The sequence below is a fragment of the Leptinotarsa decemlineata genome, unplaced genomic scaffold (genome assembly GCF_025532065.1).
Source record: "Leptinotarsa decemlineata unplaced genomic scaffold, Ldec_3_MD MMD2_P_RNA_scaffold_9, whole genome shotgun sequence".
Classification (NCBI taxonomy): domain Eukaryota; kingdom Metazoa; phylum Arthropoda; class Insecta; order Coleoptera; family Chrysomelidae; genus Leptinotarsa; species Leptinotarsa decemlineata.
This window is the reverse complement of record NW_027412536.1, coordinates 7540205-7565053: the sequence shown is the minus strand read 5'-3', so window position 1 is coordinate 7565053 and position 24849 is coordinate 7540205. Positions and strand designations below refer to the sequence as shown.

General features: G+C 37.0%; 1 protein-coding gene across 2 annotated transcripts in view; it reads right to left on the bottom strand.

The window, feature by feature from the left end:
• The window catches only part of LOC111510348 (uncharacterized), a 226043-nt gene that overhangs the window by 107785 nt on the left and 93409 nt on the right, over positions 1-24849 (bottom strand). For both annotated transcript variants that reach the window (XM_074170556.1, XM_074170557.1), the window contains one exon: positions 12186-12277. In XM_074170556.1, coding sequence (XP_074026657.1) covers positions 12186-12264 — 79 coding nt within the window. In that variant the 5' untranslated portion in view covers positions 12265-12277. The remainder of the gene's footprint in view (positions 1-12185; positions 12278-24849) is intronic.

The window sequence follows — 24849 nt, the reverse complement described above, 5'->3', positions numbered from 1 at the left end:
CGATCCAGTAACATTATAATAAATATAGTTTGAAAAACTAAAAAACACGCTTTTAAAGAACATCGCACTGGAAAGTTAAAAAAATATAAACAAGCTCAAAACGATAACGAACGAAAAATACTAGTATTATTGTGAAAAAACAGCCGCTTTATAAAAAAATATGGCACAAAGCGCCTATGCTTTTTTCACAATAATACTAGTAGTTTTCGTTCGTTATTGGTTTAAGCTTATCTAAAAAAAATATTTTTAACTTTTTAGTGCGATGTTCTTTAAAAGTGTGTTTTTTAATTTTTGAAACTATATTTATTTTTCATTTTTTAGTTTCGTATCGTCATCCTGTAAGCACAAATGAACTCAACTTCATCAATTGCAAATACTATTTTACGTCCCCCTACCTTAGTTTTACCAAATTCACCTTCAAGTACCAATTCTTGCCCATCCATTATTCCTCAAACAATTGACCAACCTTTAAATCCCATCAACATGGCAAAACAATTCGACTTGAAGAATTTTTGGATTGTACCCGAATACGATGGAAGCCCAAATGAATTATACCAGTTCATCAACGTATCAACAATTATTCTGAACGAATATTGGAATACTGAAGACCCCGGTTGTTTTCAGAACCATATATTGATACAAGGACTACTCAACAAGCTACGAGGCAGAGCCAAAGACGTCATCTCAGTTTATGGATGTAGTGAGTGAAACAGCATCAAAGGAACTCTAATCCAAAACTTCGCCGACCAACGGAATGAAAATTCCTCAACAAGAGATTTGGTAAACCTGCGACAAGACCAGAACGAAACACCACAACGTTTTTACGAAAAAGTCATGGGACTTTTAAACACAATATCGAACTATATCGAATTACACACCGCCGATGATACGATAAAGATCAGCAAGAAAAGCGTTTTCCAACAACAAGCTCTAACAACATTACTAGCCGGACTACGAGAGCCCATGGGATCCACCATAAGAGTAATGAAACCAATGGACTTGGCAACAGCAATGCAGTACATCCAAGAAGAAAACAATATCCGTTATCTACAAAGGACGTTTGGACCCCCAAAAGTCTCCAAGAAACCACTCCAGACCCAGCAAAGAACTGCAAATCACCAATATACCCAACAATCAATACCACAGCGGATGTACCAACCCATGCAACACTTTCAACGACCTGGACAACAACAACCTCATTAGGCAATGGGACTCCAACCACAATTTCAACAACTGACCTTCAGACCACATTGGCAACCAAATACTCAACAGAGACAGATGTGGCCTTCAGTCCAACCACAACGTTTTGGACAGAATCAACCAAACAGGCAGAACGGACAAGAACCAACACCAATGAGCATCAGTACCAGAAATACTTATGGAGCACCAACGAGGAGCATGAGAACCCAACCTCAGGCAAGATCAAATTTCTATCCAGCTCCCATGTTCAACATTGAGCAACATGACGAAGACTTTGCATATGAAGCGAACCCCTATTACATTGAAGAAACCTGCTCTTATCTCAATCAAGAACCAACTGAAGAATTCCAGGTTCAAGAAGACCAACAGGAACCAGATGTAAATTTTCCATTGGATCCAGGACAAAACCAAGAAATATAGTGGAACTGCATACATTTGACGATAAGAGAGAACTTCCTTATATAAACATTGCAAATCTTCCCCTCAAACTCCTCATTGACACCGGATCAACAAAATCCTTTCTCAATCCTGAATTAGCTTTCCAATAAAGATCCCTTTGTCGTCACTTCTATTTTCCAAAACTATTCTCAAGATTACAGTGCAGACATTCCCATATTTCCTGAGTTCAACTCAAACGGCATTCTGAAATTCTACCTCTTCAAATTCCACAAAACTTTTGATGGCCTCATTGGACTCGAAAACCTGAAATTTCTCAAAGCTGAACTGAATTTTCCTGAATCCTCCCTTTTAACCGAATACTCCTCTCTCCCAATCCAATACTACGAAACCAATAAGACCCAGTTCTACTCTATTCAATTGGAGCCAGACAGCGTGACCCATGTACGACTACCGGTGAAAGAGAATAATGGAACTATCATGATACCAAGACAGGAACTGCAAAGCGCTTACATCCGTGAAGCTCTAACTGATGCCCGTGATCATCTAGCCTGGACGGAAATTGTCAACTTCAGTCCAGATGAACTCCAAATCGTTCTAGCCGAACCAGTACGCAGCAGCCCAATAAATCTTCAAGAGCATCATATCTATTCTGCTGACATAATCCCATCAGGAAACAGAGACCCAATCAACAACATGGATGATCTAATCAGAACAGACCACCTGAATCCAGAAGAGGAGATGCATATTAGAAAATTATGCGGAAGATATGCTGATATTTTTCACCATCCAGATTCCTCACTCACATTCACCAATCAGGTCAAACACCATATAAAAACCAGAGACGAAATACCCGTCTAAACAAAATCATACCGATATCCGTATGTACACAAGGAAAAAGTCAAGAAGCAAATAACTTCGGAATCATCAGACCTAGCCAATCTCCCTGGTCCTCACCAATTTGGGTCGTTCCAGAAAAACTGGACGCCTCTGGAAAAGCAAAATGGCGTATCGTTGTGGATTTCTGCAAAGTCAACGAGAAGACAATAGACGACCGCTACCCTATTCCGAACATTTCTGACATCCTCGACAAACTGGGAAGGTGTCAATATTTCACTACCCTGGATTTGGCAAACAGATTCCACCAAATAGAGATGGCAGAAGAGGACATCCCTAAGACCGCATTCAACGTCGAAAACGGACACTACGAGTACCTGCGTATGCCGTTTGGACTGAAAAACGCTCCAGCGACCTTTCAAAGGGTAATGGACAATGTCCTAAGGAGGTCTACAAGGGACTATCTGCTTGGTTTATATGGATGACATAATCTTCTCTACATCTCTGCAGGAGCATATGGTCAACCTCACAAAAGTTTTCCAACGTCTACGTGAAACTGGTTTCAAAATACAAGTAGACAAGTGCGAACTCCTGACAAAAGAAGTCAGCTTTCTAGGACACATCGTCACTCCAAATGGGATAAAACCAAACCCAGCAAAAGGCAAAGCAATCATGGACTATCCTGAACCTCGAACTGTCAAAGAGATCAGAGGATTCCTAGGACTCCTAGGGTACTACATGAAGTTCATCAAGGACTTCGCCAAGACTACCAAACCGTTAACCTCCTGTCTCAAGAAAGATGCCCATATAGAGCATACGCCAGAATTCCTAAAATGTGTTCAAACTTGTAAAAACCTACTTACCAATGAACCACTACTACAGTATCCGGACTTCACAAAGCCCTTTAATCTGACCACAGATGCCAGCAATTTCGCCATAGGGGCCGTTCTATCTCAAGGACCCATAGGAAAAGACAAGCCAATAGCTTATGCATCCAGGACCCTGAACGAAACTGAAATGAAGTACTCTACCATTGAAAAGGAAATGCTAGCAATAGTTTGGGCCACCAAATATTTCCGACCGTATCTTTTCGGCAGAAAATTCAAAATTCTGTCAGATCACCGTCCCCTCCAGTGGCTCTTCTCCTTGAAGGATCCAAACTCAAAACTGGTCCGATGGCGCCTGAAGCTAGAAGAGTATGACTACGAAGTGGTCTACAAAAAAGGCACTAGCAATACCAACGCCGATGTGCTTTCCAGAATAGAGATACATACAAAGGAGCTCCATGAAACAAATTACGACGACGACAAGGCATCTCTATTCAACCATCCTCCATCAGAAGTTCCTGAGTCTGCAGATGACATCATCAACGATCTGTTTAAAGATTGCTTTCATCACCATTTTCCTGAAGATAAGGACCCCATACCGCAAGAATAAGAAATTCAGAATGAACCCCCAACCGAAGGAGACAAGGAATGCGTGAGCCTGAACCCGGAAGTTACCCCAGACGAAGATACTAGTGGCATCACCAACCATACAGCCAGAGAAAGTCCAATATTAGAAATACCAATATCAGAGAAACCTCTCAATGTCTTCAATAACCAAGTCATCTTCAAACGAGTAAGCTATAACCCAGCAAGAACGGTGATAGAAGAAATATTCCCGAATAAAAGAAGATACCATGCTCGGTTGGGAAACGACAATATGGACGAAAATGTTTTCAACTTTTTCAAAGAATATATCAGCCCGGGAAAGAAATACGCTTTGATGTTCGAAGATGAAGAACTCTACCCCAGCATGTGCAGAATCTTGAGAGAGACATTCAAGAATTCCTCTTTCGATCTCATAAAATGCAACCGCCTTTTGGAAGATGTCAATTGCTCAGCTAGACAAAAAGAAATAATCAAGCAGCAGCATGAAGGAAAAACAAACCATAGAGGAATCACCGAAACGGAAACTCGGATCAAAAGATTGTATTATTGGCCCAATATAAAAAAGGATATCGAAGAAGCTATCAACTTATGCGAAACTTGTCAAATCAACAAGTATGATCGAAGACCAGAGAAGCCAAAGTTCATGCTGACACACATGGATACCTTTCAGGCTAGTGGACAAAAATTCCTGACGATTGTGGATGCATTTTCAAAATATGGCCAGGCGTATCCAATAGAGGGATGTAATGCTATCAACACTCTCAATGCTCTCTTAGTATTCATCAACCATCATGGAATACCACATATGACCGTCACTGATATTGGAACGGAATTCAAAAATGGACTGATCCAAGAATTTGTTAATACACATAAAGTCAACATTCACTATACCACTCCAGAAAACCCTCAGTCAAACGGGATAGTCGAAAGATTCAATTCCACATTGATCGAGCACTTGAGAATATTGAGAGATACGCATAAGAAAAGAGACATCAAAGAACAGATGCTCTATGCCATCCTAGAATATAACAACTCTATCCATTCAGCAACAAGACAGAAACCTATGGATATTCTGAACGGACATCTCAATAGTCAAGACCCATTCGATATCGACATAAGACGAGCCTTGATTAACAACTACGTCCAACAACACAGGGAAAAAACGAAGGAAATATATAGGAAAATCAACGAAGATTTACAGAAACAGAAAACAAATATCATAGAGGAGAGAAACAAGAAAAGAGAAACTCCTATTACCTACAAACCCTGCACCAAGGTGTACACAAGAAAAACAGTGAAAAGAAACAAACTCCTAACACCCTTCTTCCCAAAATCCATCCAAAAAGACCAAACAGTAACTGTCGAGACAGAAAATGCAAACGTCCATAAGAAAAATATAAGACATTTGCCTAATAAGATAACTAAATTATTCGTCCCTTTACAGCCTTCATCTGACGAGAGGACAGGAGATCGAAATCCAGAACCTCAAGACAAATCCAAGACTACTTCCCCTCAAGATGGGACAAGCAAAGATTAAGACTAGTACCTACGACTTCATCCACTACTACGATGTTCAACCCATCCACGAAGAGATATTCGCTATAGAATACCAATATGATGCCGTCTCCATAGCAATTCGTAACGGACTAAGTGACCCTTATTTCTTCAACTTGCAAAATTTCGATCAAGGAATGAAGTACCAACTGAAAACTGCCAAGGAAAAGCTACAGACTCTTTATCCTCTTAGTAGACCCAAAAGAGGACTCATAAATGGCTTAGGAAGTGTGATCAAAGCAATTTCTGGAAACTTGGACCAAGAAGATGCAAGGAAATATGAGAATGCTATTGCTTTCCTAGAAAACAACCAAAGGAACATAATAAGTCATGTGAACCAACACATCAGTTTAAACACAAGAATAATGGAGAGCTACAATGAAACCATCTCTCTATTAACACATAATCAAGATACCATCTCAATAGAAGTCAAGAGAATTGAAACCGATCTCAATGGACTCGTTTTTGACTTCAATCACTATCTGGAAACTAGAAACGTATTGGATCAAATCAACCTGATACTTCAAGTTATTTTACAAACACTGAATGACTTAGAAATGGCAGTATCCCTGGCAAGGATCAATACAGTCCATAACAGCGTCCTCAAAAGCGAAGATTTGAGTTGGATCGTAAGGACACTGCTCACCTACCACTCAGAAAACCAGTTACTCTATAACCAGGAGGACGACATCCATAAATACTACGACGTCATCAAAATAGACGCCTACCACACGGATCATAAAATCGTATTTATCCTTCATGTGCCCTTAATATTCCTTGATACATTCACCTACTTCCACTTATTTCCCATTCCTACACAAAATTCGACAATAATCATTCCACCAACTCCTTACCTAACAGTCAGTCCCTACCTCTACCAATACCTAAATTCACCTTGTGAACGAATTGGCCTGGATTACCTTTGCGAAGAAAATTTCCTCCAAGATACTGGCAGATCCCCTGACTGTGTTACCCAGATGTTGGAAATAAAAGATGAAGAAGCAAGATGTGAACACGTTCCAATTTCGATGAATGCAACACTGATACTGGAAATGTCAGAAGCCCATTACATAAGAATATTTCCACAGGCCACGAAAATATCTACACATTGTTCCAGTACGAAAGTTATGGTTCTGGAAGGAGTGCATCTGATAAAACTTCCACCAGGTTGTGAATTCAAAACCAACAACGAAGCCTTCATAAACTCCAAAAGTGTCATATTAGACGAACCCCTCACTTCACCAAATATCAAGACAGCTCACATCAATTCCTCGCTGAAATTCAAAACATTGAAATTAGATAAGATTCCCCTGGATAAACTATAACATCTGACCCTAGAAGAAGAGAGGTTACAACTCATCCCAGAAGAAACCAGACAATCTGATAATAGCCATTTCTGGATGACTCCCATTTACATTTCAATCACCATCTTCATTCTATACGTAATTTACAGATTGAAAAGGCAAACGAAGAAAGAATCATCCAATGATGATCCACCAGTTCCCGAACACGAAGCATCATCTTCAGTCTTGTTCGTCCCTTACAAGACTTCCCCAGGGGATGGAGAAGTTACAGTTCGATAACCCCTTACATCAGCAGGATATTGTTCGATGACCCGAAGACGACATCAATTATTTTGCTGATATCTGCCAAGTCGGCAATAATTTATATATAAATAGGTGCAATTGATTTGTAATAGCCAGTACTTATATTTCATAGTTAGTTGTTACTCTGTTCAAATAAAAAGTTTTTAAAAACCCTTTTGTGTGAACGAGAAATATAATTCGTTCGAAGAGCCCTTGTGGGTTCCAAGAACTTTGCTGCTCCAGGCCCAGATGGGCTGAATACTTATTGGTGGAAAAAACTACCAAGCACCCACCGCCATCTAGCCAGAGTTTTCAACTCATGGCTGGACGGAGAGCAGCCGATTCCGGATTGGCTTGTCGAGGGGCGGACCGTTCTCATCCCCAAAAGCGGAGATTTGTCGATTCCTAAGAGTTACAGACAGATAACATGCTTGAATTCGTGTTATAAGTTGTTAACAAGCATCTTATATACACGAATACTACCGCAGTGTTCGAACGGATATATGAGCAGAGAGGGTCGAAGAGAGGAGTCGCTGGATGTAAAGATAACCTGCTCATCGATATATGTGTAACGCAGGACTCGATACAATACAAGCGTAACCTGGATCGATCACCGTGAGGCATTTGATACAATATTGCGTGAACTCATCTTACATTTGCTCAGATGCCTCGCGGTACTCAACAAAATAGTGAGATGCATTGAACAACTGATACCACTCTGGCGAACTCACTTCACCATAACATCTGGTCAAGCCAGAGTCCAAACAGGGTAGGTCACTTTCAGAAAGGGTGTATTTCAGGGCGATTCCCTCAGTACCCTTCTCTTCTGCATCTCACTATTGCCATTATCCGTTGCGCTCAGAAATACTCGAGGGTATAAGTGTGGCACCCCCGAAACCGGAGGCACAAGGTCACCCTTTTGTTTTATATGAATGATCTTGAACTTTATGCCTCTGGAGAGAAGGATCTGCATCAGTCCTTGAGTGTGGTGGAAGAGTACACACATGCTATCGGTATGAAATTCGGGATAGACAAATGTGCAATGGTCCATCTCAAAAGAGGACGATGCGGGGACTACGGAGAGGATGTGCAGCTCGTAGATAGAGGCATCCTACACCATTTGGATGCCGGAAAGATGTCTACTTACCTGGGGGTGGAACAACGCCACTCGCAAGCGGTAACAGCAGTGAAGAACTCTCTCCGCGGCAATTATCAGCACAAACTTCGACAGATCTGGTCATCGGAACTGTCGGGGAAGGACAAAGTTGCTGCAACAAATATGCTGGCCGTTCCAATCTTACTCTACTCGTTTGGAGTAGTGAAGTGGACTCGGGAGGAGCTGTATCAACTCGACGTGAAAACCCGAAAAATGATGCATCTCTATAGGAGTTTGCATCCCAAATCGCCCGTTCCACGGTTGTACTTCCCCCGACAACAGGAAGGCCGTGGACTTTTGAGTTTGGAGTGTCTACATGACAGAATGGTACTCGATATGGCCTGTAAAATCGTCAGGAGTTCGGATCCCCTTCTCTGCATGGTCCGTGACCATGAGAGAGCAGCTGATGAACTCGGTATAGTTTTCGACTCTGAACGAGGTGACCACAACTCTGTCACCGGGTTGGAACTCGTTCAGCAAAAAGCTCAGATAAAAACCGCCGCAGAGATCACCTCACTTCTGCAGAGACACAAGGATAAGCCAATGCATGGGGTCTTCTTCAATAACATTGGAGACCTTGGCTTATCAAAGCGTCTGACGTTCGCTTTTCTCAGGTCGAGTGGGGTGAAGTCGGAAACTGAGGGATTCATCATGGCTTGCCAGGATGGTGTCTTCAACACCTCAGTCTACCGCAGTTGCGTGATGGGTATAGAGGTTCCTGACACAAGGTTCAGGGCCTGCCGCGAGGCGCCCGAGACCCTAATGCACTTGCTATCAGCATGTCCAGCATATGCGGCCTCGGCTCGTATCCATCGACATAACGAGGCCTTAAAAGTGCTATATTACCATCTACGGCACTCTTACGGTATTGACAAGACACCGGTGTTGCTCTACGCTCTGCGGCATATTGAATCCGTTGTGGGGAACGAGAAGTGCCGAATGTATTGGAACTATTCGTTTGCCACCCTCAGGCTCATACAAGCTTTGAAGCCTAATGTAGTCCTTTTCGACCACCAGAGCAAGGCGATATTAGTAGTGGAGTTTTCTGCTCCTGGCGAGACGAACTCCGCAGACTCTATCCAGACCACTCTGTCAAGATGGTTGTTCTGATTATTGTATTCCTTGGTGGAATGATGCCCTCTCTTCTCTCGAATCTCAAAATCATACCGGCTTGCCGCACTAAGGTAGAAATCTTAGCCGCACAGATGCAGAAGGCTGTCATTCTTGGCTTACTGCGCTTGCTCAGGGCACATGATTCACGGACCCAATAATCATTTACACCACGGTGTGGGGAGTGGTCATTGGTTGATAATGCTGGCGCGTCATCCCGAAAGTATCGGGATACCGGATAATAATAATAAAACGTCTAAAATGACTTTGTTTCAAAATGGAAACCCCCCCATTTTTATGGTTTAATCGTATTAGGCATAAAAAATTATGGAAATTTTTTATGAGGGCAACTATTCCGAAAATTATTAGTTTTTGAAATATTTCCAATTTAATATTTTTCTAACGACAGAATACTTGCTATACGGCGCGGCGTTAGAAAACAATCAGTTGATACGATAATGTCACTACTTGTAAATTGTCAATAATAAATCATGCCAGGACGATAAAATTACACAAACGAAGATTATTCAAATTTATTTAATATCTACGAGTTGGCGATTTCAACTTCCTACTGAATTTCAAAAATTACATCCAGATCAATGGAAATCTGATAAAGATTATACATGCTTAACAATTTAAAAAAAGTTACGCCTCGTAAATGATACTACTGAACAAGGCGATCAATTGATGGAATAATATAATCGGATTTCAACTTATAATGAGGAACAGAAACAATACTTAGTGTATTTGTACTAATGCATAGAAAGCAATTTCTGAATGATATTAAGCAAATATTACTGTTACCACCAAATCAGAAATTGAAGAAAAAAAAAATTTCAATAATTCTAACGACTCATAGTCACACACTAAATAGAAATTATCTAATATATAAAAATGGATGTTGGTTGGTTGGTAAGTGATAAACTTCTACATCGCTCAACCGATCGTGATGAAACTTGACATGTATAAGTAATTTTTCATAGAGAAGGTTTTTAGGCTATCAATTTTTCTGTAACTCGCCACTAGATGGCACTGTAGAACAATTTTTTGAAAGCACTGTTCTATAACGCTGCGCACGCCCGAGTTCGTTGATTCTGATTCTGTCAAAACATTGGAACAGCAGTGATACAGCAACATTGTACTAGTAGTCTGTAACTAACAATTTCATAAGTTCACAGCGTCTTTTGTAAATGATATTCACTGTAAGACTGATAATTTACAGTTTCAAGAAAATTTGGTTTCAATTAACATTCACCTTTCCAACTCTACAACTCAAAAACTTGATTGAAGAGTGTTTGCTCAAAGGAACTTTTCTGTAGCGAATTCAATTCACTACAAAATCTGCATTTTTTTTCAGAAAAAAAATTTTATACAGAAAAATCGAGTTGAAACCGAAAAAAAAATCTTCCCATGTTGTTTATATGTGAAATCGGATTTTAGCATGAGCGAAGCCTATAAGATTTTTTATTCAGTGAAGTTTGAGGTGTACTGAGGTTTGTGTGGCTCGGTTTGAGGTTTAATCTCAAAACGAACCACAGTCCGTCACGTATTTCTGATATGTACCGCTCTTGGTGGAGTCAAATGCGCCAGGTGACTTGAACACTTTCCGTGATGAGAGAAAAATCCCCAACCTTTCTTCGATGTTCCACAATATCAAGTTGTAAGCGATGTTCGCGTCTCTTATCAGACGGATGGCTTTTTTCTGGGTGGAATCCAGCAGCTTCAGGGTATGCTTAGGAGCAGAGCTCCATACATGAGAACAATACTCCAAAGAAGATCGGATCTGAACTTCATAAAGCATTAAGAGTTTCTGTGGTGTGTACAGTTTCCTGGTTCTTTAGAGAAGTAGCCTTTGCAATTCCAGCGACATGCTTGTGCTCAGACAAATTGGTGTTCATTTTAACCCCCAACAAACTTATCAAAACAGAAAGCGGAGTTGTTTGTCCTGACTTTATTATATCCGGTTCATAAATATTTACTTTTTTGAGGAAAATTGATGCCGGAGTACCTCAAAGTTTGCCAGATGACATATAATACAGCAGTGAATATGCTTAAAAACTTTGGAAGTGTGCAAAAGTGACTGTCTCCTGGCGTAGAAAATGCCTTTCCCACTCAATCATCTGTTTTGGAACCATCCGTGTAAATAGTTTTCGTTTTAGAAAATGATCTACAAGTATAATTCCACAGCTGCACATTGTGGCCTCGATGGCTAAAAGTTATCTGAAAAAATCAGGAGGGTCTCTCCTGGCTCTTGGAGGCAGTTAGTATTCGGCAGTGTTGTTTACCTAACTGACGAAGGTAGACACAGACTGACCACTGAACAGACCCTCACTAAAATACAGAAAATGTATCTCACTAGATTATACAAAATTTACCATGAACTGTCAACCTAGATGGATAATTCTTCACGCAAATTTTGTGCCTGTCCCGCCGCGGATAGGAGCAGGTTTTTAGCGTTTGGCACAGTACTACTCTGCCGCCTGACCTGTGAGATCACTCACCAATGGAAATGGAATAATTCGGTAAAGATTGAATAGAAATAAGCCACAATATACCCTTGCGGGTTGCAGTGGAGAGTCGGGTAAAGTCATCCACTTTGGTCCTACCTTATCGTACTTATGAGAAACGTATTTTCATTACTATATTATTATTAATTGAGAAACATATACTTATATAAGGACATATTTTCGATCAGTTTTTGTAACCGATTACTTCAAAAAGATTTTGTAGTGGCCCCTGTATTCAATGGGTTATGTAGACGTACCGAGGGCCCAAGAAGAATTGTCACTCCATCTTAATGAAATATTGATCACGAGAATAATTTCATGATTAGGCTGAATGAAACTCAGGAGTATAGGTGCAAAATTTACACTTCGAAATAAACTAACTAGGTATATCAAAAATGACCCTTACCTGTTATATTTAGGCATTTATTTCCATTTGTCGAGAATCCCGAAGTACTAAGTAGAAACAGTAAAATAATCCACCGCATTTTGACGAATATTCTGTAACAAATAAAAAAAGAAGATTATATTAAAACTGTCTACAAAATTTCATAACTAACTAATATTAGAAACCCGGTTTCTTTATAAAATTTTGGGAAGAGTTCAACTGTAGTTTTGGATTGGATTTTTATCAAATTTTTATTGTAATCCACCTCATACCCAATAATTTCTATTCATTTATGATTTGTTATAGAATTAATTTTTCACTAGGACTGGGGTAGATCTTTGCTTCATTTAATGGTACTACACTGTTTGACAATAGAGTATTATTATATCAATTATATTGACTAATTAACTCTTCATAAAAATAAAAAACAGTAGTGGTGGATTATACATTCTATGAGCAATTTTTATTAGCTGTTTCCTATGGACGAATAATTATGTAAATTTTATTTATTTCAAGGAACTGGAAAATGTGGTTAGTTCAAATTATAATGTCCTTCCTTTAACTAAACTTTAATAGTAATATTTCAGTTATAGAATAACGTACCATCCAAATGTGGCTTCAAAATATCATGTCATTAAATATTTTCAGATATTCAAAATGCTGTTCTGTTAGTAATTAGATCTTCGAGCTAATATGTAAGGTTTTAGTAATGAATGTGCCTTTTTTCTGTATCATGAAAGTTATACAGATAAAACCTTTATATTCAATTAGAATAACAGCTAGTTAATGGAAAAACAGATTTTAAACAAAAAAAAAGAACATTATATCTTCCATTTTTCTAGTTTCACATAAATGTAATCTGAACATTAATATTATTAGTAATCTAAACCGTGTCAGTGTTTCCACGTTTTATGAGTTTCCTGTTACAAATTCTCAGCTTCGACACGTGACAAAATAAACGACTTATTTTATCGTTTTTGAAAATATATCAAAATTAAAACAGTATTGAAAATAAGTTTTTCCCCAAATATAATGCAGTTGTAATGCAGGCATAAATAAGTTTTCAAAAAGTGGTGCACTTCGTTGAAAATACTATCTACTAAATATAAATCTCAAAAACCGAATTTCAATTCAATTTCGAAAATTGCAACAGATTTTAATGCAGTTTCATATTCTGAAAATATTGCTTTGCCTTCAGTATTCCTAAATTCTCCAGACTATGCTGTGCTGGTAAATTTCTGAAAATTCAATATTCTTTCTGTTTCTTCAGAAAATGCCCATTAGTTTTTTTCATGTTGGGATCCGATCTAAATTGTGAAGGCGATTCCAATGGTAGAGCAGAAGACGATGATGTTCTTCTCGTCTTGGAATCAATTTTCTTACGATTCCTTTGCAGATTATAATTTTTTTTATTATTTATTTATTTACAGTCGCATCGACCTCTAGGATCATTATCGACTTATAGATATATTACATGTTTATGAAAAAAAAAACTTAGAGAGTATGTAACAAATTGGTATTTCTGAGGGAAGCTAACAGAGTATTTATATCACATTCATCTCCTAATACGTCCTTTATTAATGGTGGGAATCCATAATTTTACCTTTTGTTGTGATATAGCACGCACTCGGTAAGAATATGTTTCACACTTTGAAGACTATCACACACTTCACATACTGGGGGTTCTTCTTCAGATAGTAGATACCCATGGGTGTGGCCTAGACGAAGACGAAATGATATGCCCATTTTCTTTCATTGGAGGGGGGGTTCAAGGAGATACTGACTGTTTCATCTCATGAAGTTTTGCTGACGAACTATTCCATTGGAATTGCCAACTGTTAATGATCGTTTGCTTGTATAGAGATTTCAGATCCGTATGAACGGCAAGTGGTACTGTATCTATTAGCGGGTTAGTATTTGCTTCTTTCGCTAATTTGTCAGCTCTTTCATTTCCAACTATGCCAATGTGTGAAGGGACCCACATAAACTGAATGAAGATCGGTTTTTGATGTAGTGAGTGGAGAGACTGTTTTATGAGAAGCAAGATGGGATGATTGGTGTATAGTTGTGTAATTGCTTCGAAAGCGTTCAGTGAATCTGTGACGATCAAGCATTTTGGGATGTTCTTTTCTTCAATGTACTTTAATGCTCTCAAAATAGCGTATAATTCACCTGTGAGTATTGTGTTTCCTTTCAATTATTTAAATGAATAGCTGAAATCAGAGGTGGTGGAAGCTGCCCCTACTCCATTTTCCGTTTTAGATGCATCAGTGTATAATGGTAAGGAGTCTTCGTTTTGCTCCATAAGTTAAATGTTACATTGATCACCCTGGGATTTGTATTCTTTTTGTCAAATTGTAGCAGTCCATATTTAATGTTGGCTGGGGGGATTATCCAGGGGGGGAGTATTGGGTGTATTGGGTATCAAGAAAGTACTTGGTTGTTTGAGTTGAAAACTCGAAAGATACTGGTTAAATCTTTGGTAAAAAGGTGGGTCTACTCTAATTTTTTATTGCAAAAATTGTTTTAGAACGCTGTGCTATCACATTGTGGTGTACGAGATTTTCTGTATTGGATATGACGGATGCTGCGTAGGTGAGGGTCATTAGCTTCTGTTGGCTGATGATGGTTCACTTGCTTCACATTAAAAGCTTTCCGTTGGACTTGTGCAAAAAGCTCCGAGGATAGTTCTGATGGCGTTGTTGTGGATGGTATCCAGCTGTTTTAATATGGACTTTTTGGCAGAGTTGTATACTATTGCCACATAGTCCAATTTAGACCTAATCAGTGATCTATAGATTAACATTAACATCGATGAGTTCGAACCCCAGATTCGAGAGGCAACTGTTTTCAAGAAGTTGAGTCCGTTCTGACAAGCCATTTTTAAATATTGGACGTGGAATTTCCAATTCAACTTTTGATCAAATATCAGTCCTAAGATTTTGACGTACTCAACGTATTCACTATTCTGTACATAGATCTGTAGTTTGGGGGGAGTTCCTTTGGCTTCTTTCAAAGAAATGAATACATTTGGTCTTTTTTTTGAGATATTTTTAATCCAGTTGAAGAAGACCATTTCTGTAAATTGTTGAGGAATTTCTGTAAGTAGTTCTGAATGGTGACTACATTCTTTCTTCTAGCAGAGACTACAAGATCGTCAGCATACAGCCTCGCTTTGAGAGGAGCCATACAGTCGTTGATTATATTATTAATGGCAATCAGGAATAATGTGGCACTCAGAGAAGAACTTGCGATACTCCATTTTCTTGGATCCTATTGAGAGATATACAGCCGTTTGTGCGAAGTGGGTAATTGCGATATTTCAAAAAGTTAGAGATGAAATGCAAGGAATTTCCTTCAAGTGACCATACAGTGTCACATGCTCTTGAAATATCGATAACTATTGCGATGCATTCTTGGTCATTCGTAAAAGATTCATGCACTTCTGATTCACTTCTGTTTTCTGTAGTCTACATTGATCTCTTATTTATGATTTTCTCCATTACTTTACACATGGTACACGAAACCAAGATTGGTCTGTAAGGCTCGGAATTTGATTTAGGTTTGTCTGTTTTGTGAATAGGAGTAATAATTGTCTCAGACCATATACGAGGAAAGACATGTTGACTCCAAATGACTTTATACATTTTAATAAGCAGTCCTTTAGTATTTTTAGGTAAAATTATGAGAAAGATTATTGGAATATCGTCTGGTCCAGGAGATGAGTATTTTATGTTCTGCATCCAATCATCAAATTCGTCTTGTGAAATGGGACAGTTAATTGAATCATTTGGGATTTTTGGCTTATCGTCTACTGAAAGTAGTAGCATCTCTTTTCCTAATTTTTGTTTCAAGAAACTCAACTCCATAATTGTTATTACTGGAATAGTGATGGAAAGTTGATGCAAAAACTATTTCTTGTGGCTAAGTGAGGATATTTGCGTCGTGTTTTGAATAACTTATAGGTCTGTAGTTTGCAGTCTTTGATATTTTCTTATAATTTTACATAGTTTGCCAATAGGTGTGGAACTGTTAATTTCGGAGAGATACTTCTTCCAATATTCACGTCTGCTTGTTTTCAAGATTTATCTAACTTTAGCTCTCAAACATTCGAATTCTATTTGATTTTCTGTGATTTTATGTTTTTTAAAGTATTTAAAGCATGTTTTATCAGCTTTATGGCTGTTTGACATTCATTGTTCCACCATGGGAGTGAAAAATAAAATGTTTATTAAGAGAGCTAGTTTTCCCAACATATATTTTAGCAGCTTGAATTATTATTAGAGAAAATTTTGAGATCATGGCGTCTATATTTAGGTTCAACATTGCATCCGTGTCAATTTCTGCAGTTTCATTTTCAAAGAGTGATGTGAAGCGGGTCCGGTCGGGTGACCATTTTGAGGGGGTAGTGTAAGACAGTACAGATTTTTCGTTACTGATAACAGTTGGGTGGTGATCACTACCGTATAACTCTGGAATTACATCCCAGTCCAGTAACGTAGATAAATATGGTTCGCAAATTGAAATATGCAGATATGTAATTTTTCTGGTCCGTGAATAGTTACTGCAACTGCTTCCAAATTGGTAATCGGTGAAATGTTTTGTACTTCTAAACAGTTTTTTACATATATATGGCAACTCCTCCACTGGCATGAAGTTGGTTGTCTCTGCTTTTATGAAAACATGTGTAATTTGAAAGATTATGCACGCTTAGGTTTCTGAAATGAGTTTCTTGGAGACACAAAATAGATGGCGCGTATTCTGAAAGGAGCAACATTAACATTTCTAAATGGGTATAATACCTATTGAGGTTTCATTGAAGAATCGAATTGAATTTTACCCGAGAGAGGGATAAACTTGAAAAATGATAAAAAGTTTCTGGGGATGTGTCGCTGTCCTCTATTTCACTGGCTAATTCCAAATCTAATTGTTTCCTTATCTTATTTTGAATTTTGGTACATCTGGTTTTTATCTTTCTTTCCGTCAGGAGAGGGTATATCCTATGTTATAGTTCAAGTAGTACCTTAATGTTTGACTTATAAGTTTTTGCCACGCTAAGCGGATCGGATGATCCACAAAAATTTTCAGAAAAGTCTTTTGTTTCATCATATTATGACACGACTGTTTTTTCTGATTCTTTTTGAAATATGAGTTTGGTTGGTCGTAACAATTCTTCTGAAGATTGTCCACTAGTGAAAGTTTTAACTTTTTCACATCGTTGCTCTGGTATAGGTTTGACGAATTCCTTCTCTTGTTTTGAAGAATTTGGTGGAGGTGTCGTAATTTCCGAAATACTCCATTTCGCTGAGGAGCTAGAATTTGGGTTTGAAAAATGTGATAATATTACTGAGTTTTCTTCCGTTGTTTTTAATGTGTTTTCAATATTAGGATTCATTGTTAATGTTCGTGCTGAGGACGGATTCATCATTGTTCATATTTGGACAATTGACAGCTAAATGTCCGCTTTGCTTGCATTTGAAACATAGCTGATTATCTAAGGTAAGGTATATACGGTATGGAGTTTCGTCAAAGGAGATAGATTGAGGTAATTTGGAGTGATCTAATGGAGTAATATATACTTGTCTTCGGAAACTTAGGACATGTTTGAAGTTTGGGAAGGAAATTTGAGATACTAAAGTAAGTACCAGCCCGCGTAGCTCAGCTTCAAGGAGACTATGTGGGATCGATGGACATATGTTAAAGACGATCAGTTTTTCTCTTCTTGGGGTGATAAGTCTTATCGCCGTTAAAATTTCTTGGTTGATCGCTATTTTTCCTTCGGTGATGTTGAAGAATTCATCCACTACTTTTTCGCTTAATAGATAAATACATATTCTATTATTAGAAATTTCAAAGGAAAACAAAATATTTTGTGGAGTAATGATCTTGCATTGAATAGAATAGCTTGTTTTTTTGTAGGAAACATCAATGTATTCATTTGACTCAGTACAGATGAAAACAGTCTGGAATTGTTTTGGGTACTCCTGTAGTCAGAAGAACCCTGATTAGGTTCGCTATCCATGATTACGAAAAATTTTCATTAGAGCCTTGGCACGGCCCTGTTGATCAAGTGTGTGCTCGCTGATAAGAACCTATATAAGGCCTTGAGAATGGTAGCGGTTTGCTTTTATAGATGTTCGTAGAAGAAATTACTTAATGAATTGTTAGACTCACTGGTTTCAGAAAGGCGACCAAAATTACAAAAACTATGAGAGAAAAACAGTTGGTATTTCATGGTTTGATTTCCCACTATCAAATTACAAATATTTCACCGGTTGCTGATTAGTACACTTACAGGTCACTTTGCCAGGCTCGAACTCAGACTATAAATTGGGTACCTTTCTTGAGCTATTCATCAAGTACAATATGTAATGAGACTATTATTCACAACTGGGCGAGCTTTCAGTTGGAATTTGGTACTCCTACAGTCTGCGAAACTCGTAAATATGTGCTTGTGTAATTGGATTCTAACCATATGAAAAATTGCGGAATCTATACCAGAACTTTTTTTTCGTGTTTTTATTTTTCTTGACAAGTGTCGTAACTTTTACGAAAAAATATACAGTTTGAAATACAGTTCATCTCAAAAATGTAGTCGAGAGTTCATAGAATTTCTTAGTACAATGCGTGATATAATTAAACAGATACTCACAAACAACGAGTTTAGGGAACGAAATTGCTACAAACAACACAGGCACTGCTCTTAAAGCGCCTTAAGAATTTTCCTGTAGTGCTTGTGTTTTGCCCTTAAAAAAACTATTGCTGTTAATTTGGGTGGTTTGTGTCTAGGCACGTCTTCGTCACTCATTTTGCCAGTATTTTATTTATCATTTGAATCCTGTTTCAAATTTAGAGAAACTTGTTTCATCTATCTTACTTATCTTTTCCTTGAGGTTATACAGAAGAGATTTATCAGGTTACGTCTACCCTAGCGCTCTACTCTATTCAGAATCTGGAATATTTGATCCCAGACAGCTGTTTTTTATAAATATTACTGCTGTACATCGTAAAAACAAAAAAGAATTAACTACTTATCACTATAAATATGCTTCACGTTGGAATGATAGACTCGTCATACCATTAATGCTCAAATCAGTTGGGCAGAAATCTTTTCGGTATTTAGGACTGAAACTCTACAGTTTTCTTCCTGAAAATTCAAGATGCGAATAAAATCTCAAAATATTTATGACGAAGATTGAATTATTTGTCAAGAATATACCTACCACGAGCAGATAATATATAGACAAATATGAATTTGAATACTTACTTCCACGATTGTGGATAAATATTATGTATTGATTTATTTGTAGTCTGGAACCCTTATGATTTAAATCTCTATATCCATTGATTGTTTAATTTATTTATATTATGTCCAAATGTGTCCAGTTCAAAATTATGTTTTTATCCATACTTAGTACCCATTCAATACATTAGTTTATTTACCAGTGTGAAGGTGGCCATGTGTTTTCATCCATGTGTTTGGTGAAAGAGAGGCGAGCGCGCTATTCCGCCATAGGTCGTTTCACCGCAATTATTCACATGGCTAGCCATGGAAATTTTTACATTGATAGACTCATTGCTGGAAACGAACTGATGTGATTGGAAATGATTCAAATATTGATGAAAATCTTTTTTTTTTAATAAAATGAACAGCATTTTATTGAAATTGTACAAACAACTGATAATAATAGAAGCAGAAAAATAATTCCAAAACGAAATTTGTTGCTAGGAATATTTTTTCTGTCAATTAATTAAATACACCCCCGACTACCCTTAATTCAATTTTCATTAGAAAAAATCATAACTCCTTGCAGAAACACATTGCTGGGAATATTTTTCCATGAAACCATCGAATTCAGCAAGCTGGTTAACCCCAGAAGGGTCGCTGATTTAGTCTCGCGGAAGAACACCCCCGACTGCAGTTTTTTCATGTGTTTTCAGGTTGAGTTTAGGGGCAAAAGTTAGCAGCTTCTTCAGACGTATCATTACTTGACATTTTAAAAATGTTTAACATTAAAATACCGTATAACTACACACCACCTCAGACGTTAAAACAACTGATCACTCCGTCTCTGTGGCGCGAATTCCGCTGTCGATTACAGTTGATTCTAATTAGCCAGCTAAAGGGGGCGTGTTTATTTCAACCAATAGATTTAGTATTGACGCTTCTATCACGCGTCTATCGTTGTTTTGAATACTCTCCTTGTTGGATGGATATAGTATAGTAACCGAGAAATCCATTCAAGTGCCTATTTACTTCAAGAATTATACTGATAGTGTAACATATGTGTTCATGAGTTTTACATGCATCTGATATAATGAATAAAAAGTTTATTTCTTATCACAAGTTAATAAAAACGGAATTATGTATACTACTATAAAATAATATATTTCACTTATATAATATCCTATCATTGAAACTATGGTATTTGGTATAAAATATCATATTGTAAAGAATCAACAACAAATTCGGACGAGGAGAGCAGATCAGTTCTTCTGGAAAAAAATATCTAGAAATAAAATTATAATGTAGTGTGTAAAACTTTCATCAACAATTTTGAATTTCAAAGCACTTTTTTATGTCTATAATAAATAAGTATATCGCTCCACATTCATCGGGGATTGCTTTCAAAAGATATGTGTTGTCCTAAATTAGGATAGGTCTTATTCAACTTTATAGTATATGGTTAGACAAAACATAAACATTTGAAACTTGTTATTTTAACCTTTTGGAATAATATGAATTTTTTGAAAACCTGAAAAATTCTCAAAACACCTAACATGCACCTACATTCTTCAAAGAAGCAACTTCGTGCCCAGTACACAACTTCGCGGATGCTAAGTACCCTCCATACCGCTTTCTCTTCCAGGGCTCCTATATCAGCCCTTGAGACCAGAAATGAACGAGAAAGAAATGTTAACAACATAAATATGGACTTGGCAACAGTTCTCGAATGGGGATCTGATAATCTGGTAGAATGTAATGCATGTCTTTTCTCTAGAAGGGCTGATCCCACTGTGCAAGCATAATCTTGTCAGGAGTAACCATAGCACTGAAGTCATCCATTTCCATGCTTGGCATTACTATGAGCAATAACCTTTTTTGGGAGGATCACGTGAGGTCCATTGCCAAGAGTGTATCCCAAAAACTTGGTTTTCTGTTTCAAGAGCTATTTTACTTCTCGTCAGCTGCCCTCGATCTATAAGGCACATATTCGACCTGTCCTGGAGTACTGTTCCCATGTTTGGAGTGCGGCACCTAAACATATCTGAATTTATTGGACTCTGTCCGTCTCGTCGGTGATGCCTCTCTAACGAACTCGCTCACTTCTCTGGAACACCGTAGAAAAGTTGTCGATTTGTCTCTGTTTTATAGATATTTTCATGGGCGATGCTCTCGTGAAATATCAACAACCGTTCCTCCTTTAGCAGTCTCTTCGAGATTGACCCATCAAGTTCAGTCTTCACACCCCTTTGTGGTCACCTTGGAGACCTGCAGAACATCTCTCTTCAAACACTCGTTCATCCAACGAACAGCGAGGCTTTGGAACTCATTGTCTAGGGAGGTGTTCCCCCAGGCATACAACCTCCAGAAATTTAAGAAGAACACCAATTCTACAATTACAAAAAGAACTATGTAAAAGGAGTAATACATTCAGCACTAAATATGAACACGTACAATATACAAATATACACAAATAGGTTAACTCAATCATCTGGATTTTGTTAACCTCAAGGATAATAATAATGAAGTCGTAGTTAAACCATCCAATTGAGTTTTTGTTTTTCGCATTACGATATTTTATTGGTGAATTTTTTTCAATGTGCGGTAGAAGGGGGTGTATTTTCGTGAGACAAAATCAGCGACCCTTCTGGGGTTAATAAGCATGCCAAATTCGATGGTTTCATGAAAAAAAATTCTCAGCAATGTGTTTCTGCAAGGAGTTATGATTTTTTCTAATGAAAATTGAATTAAGGGTAGTCGGGGGTGTATTTAATTAATTGACAGAAAAAATATTCCTAGCAACGAATTTCCTTTTGGAATTATTTTTCTGCTTCTATTATTATCAGTTGTTTGTACAATTTCAATAATACGGTTCATTTCATAAAAAAAAGGATTTTCATCATCATTTGAATCATTTCCAATCACATCAGTTCGTTTCCAGCAATGAGTCTATCAATGTGAAAATTTCCATGGCTAGCCATGTGAATAATTGCGGTGAAACCACCTATGGCGGAATAGCGCGCTCGCCTCTCTTTCACCAAACACATGGATGAAATCACATGGCCACCTTCACACTGGTAGTTTATTTTGATTTTCATATTCTATTCTATCCAGTTTAAACTTATATTCTTATCTATATCTAGTACTTATTCCAATATAAAGATTGATTTTATTTATTTATATTATGTTCAAATGTAGCTGTTTTGAATGTATATCAATATATCAAATAATATACATCTAGTAAGATATATATTATTTGTTTATTGTTCATTTTTATATGTACATGTATATTTACTGTGAACAATCTTAAGAAAGTGAATAAATACATATTATTATTATTATTATTTGTGGTGAAAAAGTGGACTCCAGTTGTAAATCAGGTTTATTGATGTTCTGGAAGCTTCAATTCCTAAGTTGAAATGCTTTAAATATTATCGCACTTTACTATTTTTAAGTTATGAAGTATATTGACATTGACGAAAATATTATTCGAAAAACTTTTTGTGTAACTTGTATTTTGAAAAATTTTGAGAAGTAGTACAGTATTTGGACGAATAAGATAAAAACAAGAGATCTTACAGTAATTATACTTTCAACTAACAATTGATGAACTTGATTAAATCATTGTTTGGGAACAGATTGTCCAAATTAATCAGCGAAAATTTGATAATTTTCACTTTAATAATTTGAAAACCTATACAAATCTATAGAAGTAATAGTTGATTATACGTGACTCACTATTACTTTTACTATTTAACGAATTTTCATTTACGAGATTTCGCATGAATAAAACTAGTTTGGCCCCATTGCAAAGTGGTTGCTATTCATCTATTGATTATATCAACATGTTTTGGCTTGAAAAAATTACTGTAATCTTTTCGAAGTGGGACTCTATACTATTCAGTGATCGGTCTATTGACTAGCTAACACAGGTCACAAAACAATTCTTTTAGTATAATTATTCTCATATTTAACACTTGCTTCCAAAGTTGCCTCTGCAAATATTCGATGTATCTTTTGGACCAACATCAACTTCTGAACTACTTATATCCTTCAAAATTGACAAGAAAATCACATAGGAAAAGTGTGCTGGTGAGAGTAAGATGAACATCTTGAGTAATTACTGTTGGTAAACGTTTTGTAGTAAATATATTCTAGTGCCTAGATTCTTTTCGCACATGTATTGTCCAATTGACGAACAAATTTCGTTCTGTATTATACATACTTCTTGTATCATTTCCCTAGTTTCTTGGACTTTGGCTTTCATATCTTATAATTTGATCAACCTTCGGAGATTTTCTATGTATTCTGCTGCACTTTACTGAGAATAACTCCTCATGTATTTTCATTGAACTGGCAAAAAAGTGATGAAATCATTTATCTGTTCTGTAATATGTTCCTACAGAGAGTTTCCCCTTTAAATAAGTGTGAAGTTCGATGCTGATTCATTCAGATGAGTCATACTCTGGTAGTGAGACCTCCATAACTTAGCAAGGCAACTTGCAGTAAAATTATTGAAATATACTTTTTTAATTGTCGAATAATTGTCGAGAATTTGTCGTGAAAGAAAAATAATTGTCGCGCATCTCCTTTTTCTATAAGGGGTGGGCCTTCTAACTTGATATAAAGTTAGCACAGCACCTGTAGTAAAATTTTTAATATAACTGAATTATTAAAACTTTCATTACTAGTATTTGTTGAATAATTGTCGTAACCCAATCTATATCAGAAAATTTCCTGAAACTTATTTTTTTGGAAAAAAATATTGCGTTTTTCGTGTCAGACCTTGTACTATATGGATATTTTTAACCATATGGCAACACCGCAACAGGCGTATTTGATTTCTTCATATATTTTTCAAAAGGATCGCCAGTGAAAAGTGCTAAAATAAATTTGTAATGTATTTACGTGGATATTATCGAAAGTTTTTTTTGTTTTATCTATTTTTATAATCCTATAATCATGTCGAATATTTTTTGCAATTAGCAACCTATTGACCAATTGTATCTCTTTCGACAATCGTTTATAAATAAATATCAATCATAAACAAAAGTATTGTTCAATTGCCGAAACAGCAAAATTAATATATCGTGTGTAGGTATATTAAAGAAGAATTATGAATTTCTCCCAGCAGGCAAAGTGATCTGTTTTTCTGTTATATATTTTTTTTTTCAAATGACAACTTATTGATCAATTGTCGTATCTCTTTCGACAATTGTTTATGAAAAACAAGTGTCTTTTTTTAAAATAGGTGGCTCTGCTAACTTGATATAAAGTTAGCAAGGTCACCCCTGTACAACAGGTCTCAATAATACTCATAATCGGAATTTTTGCTATTAATATTTGTCGAGTAATTGTCGTAACGCTCTTCATGTGAGAAAACGATAGAAAATGTATTTTTCTGTACGTCATATTTTAAGAATAGTTTGCGCTAGATGGCAACGCCGCAATAAAAGTATC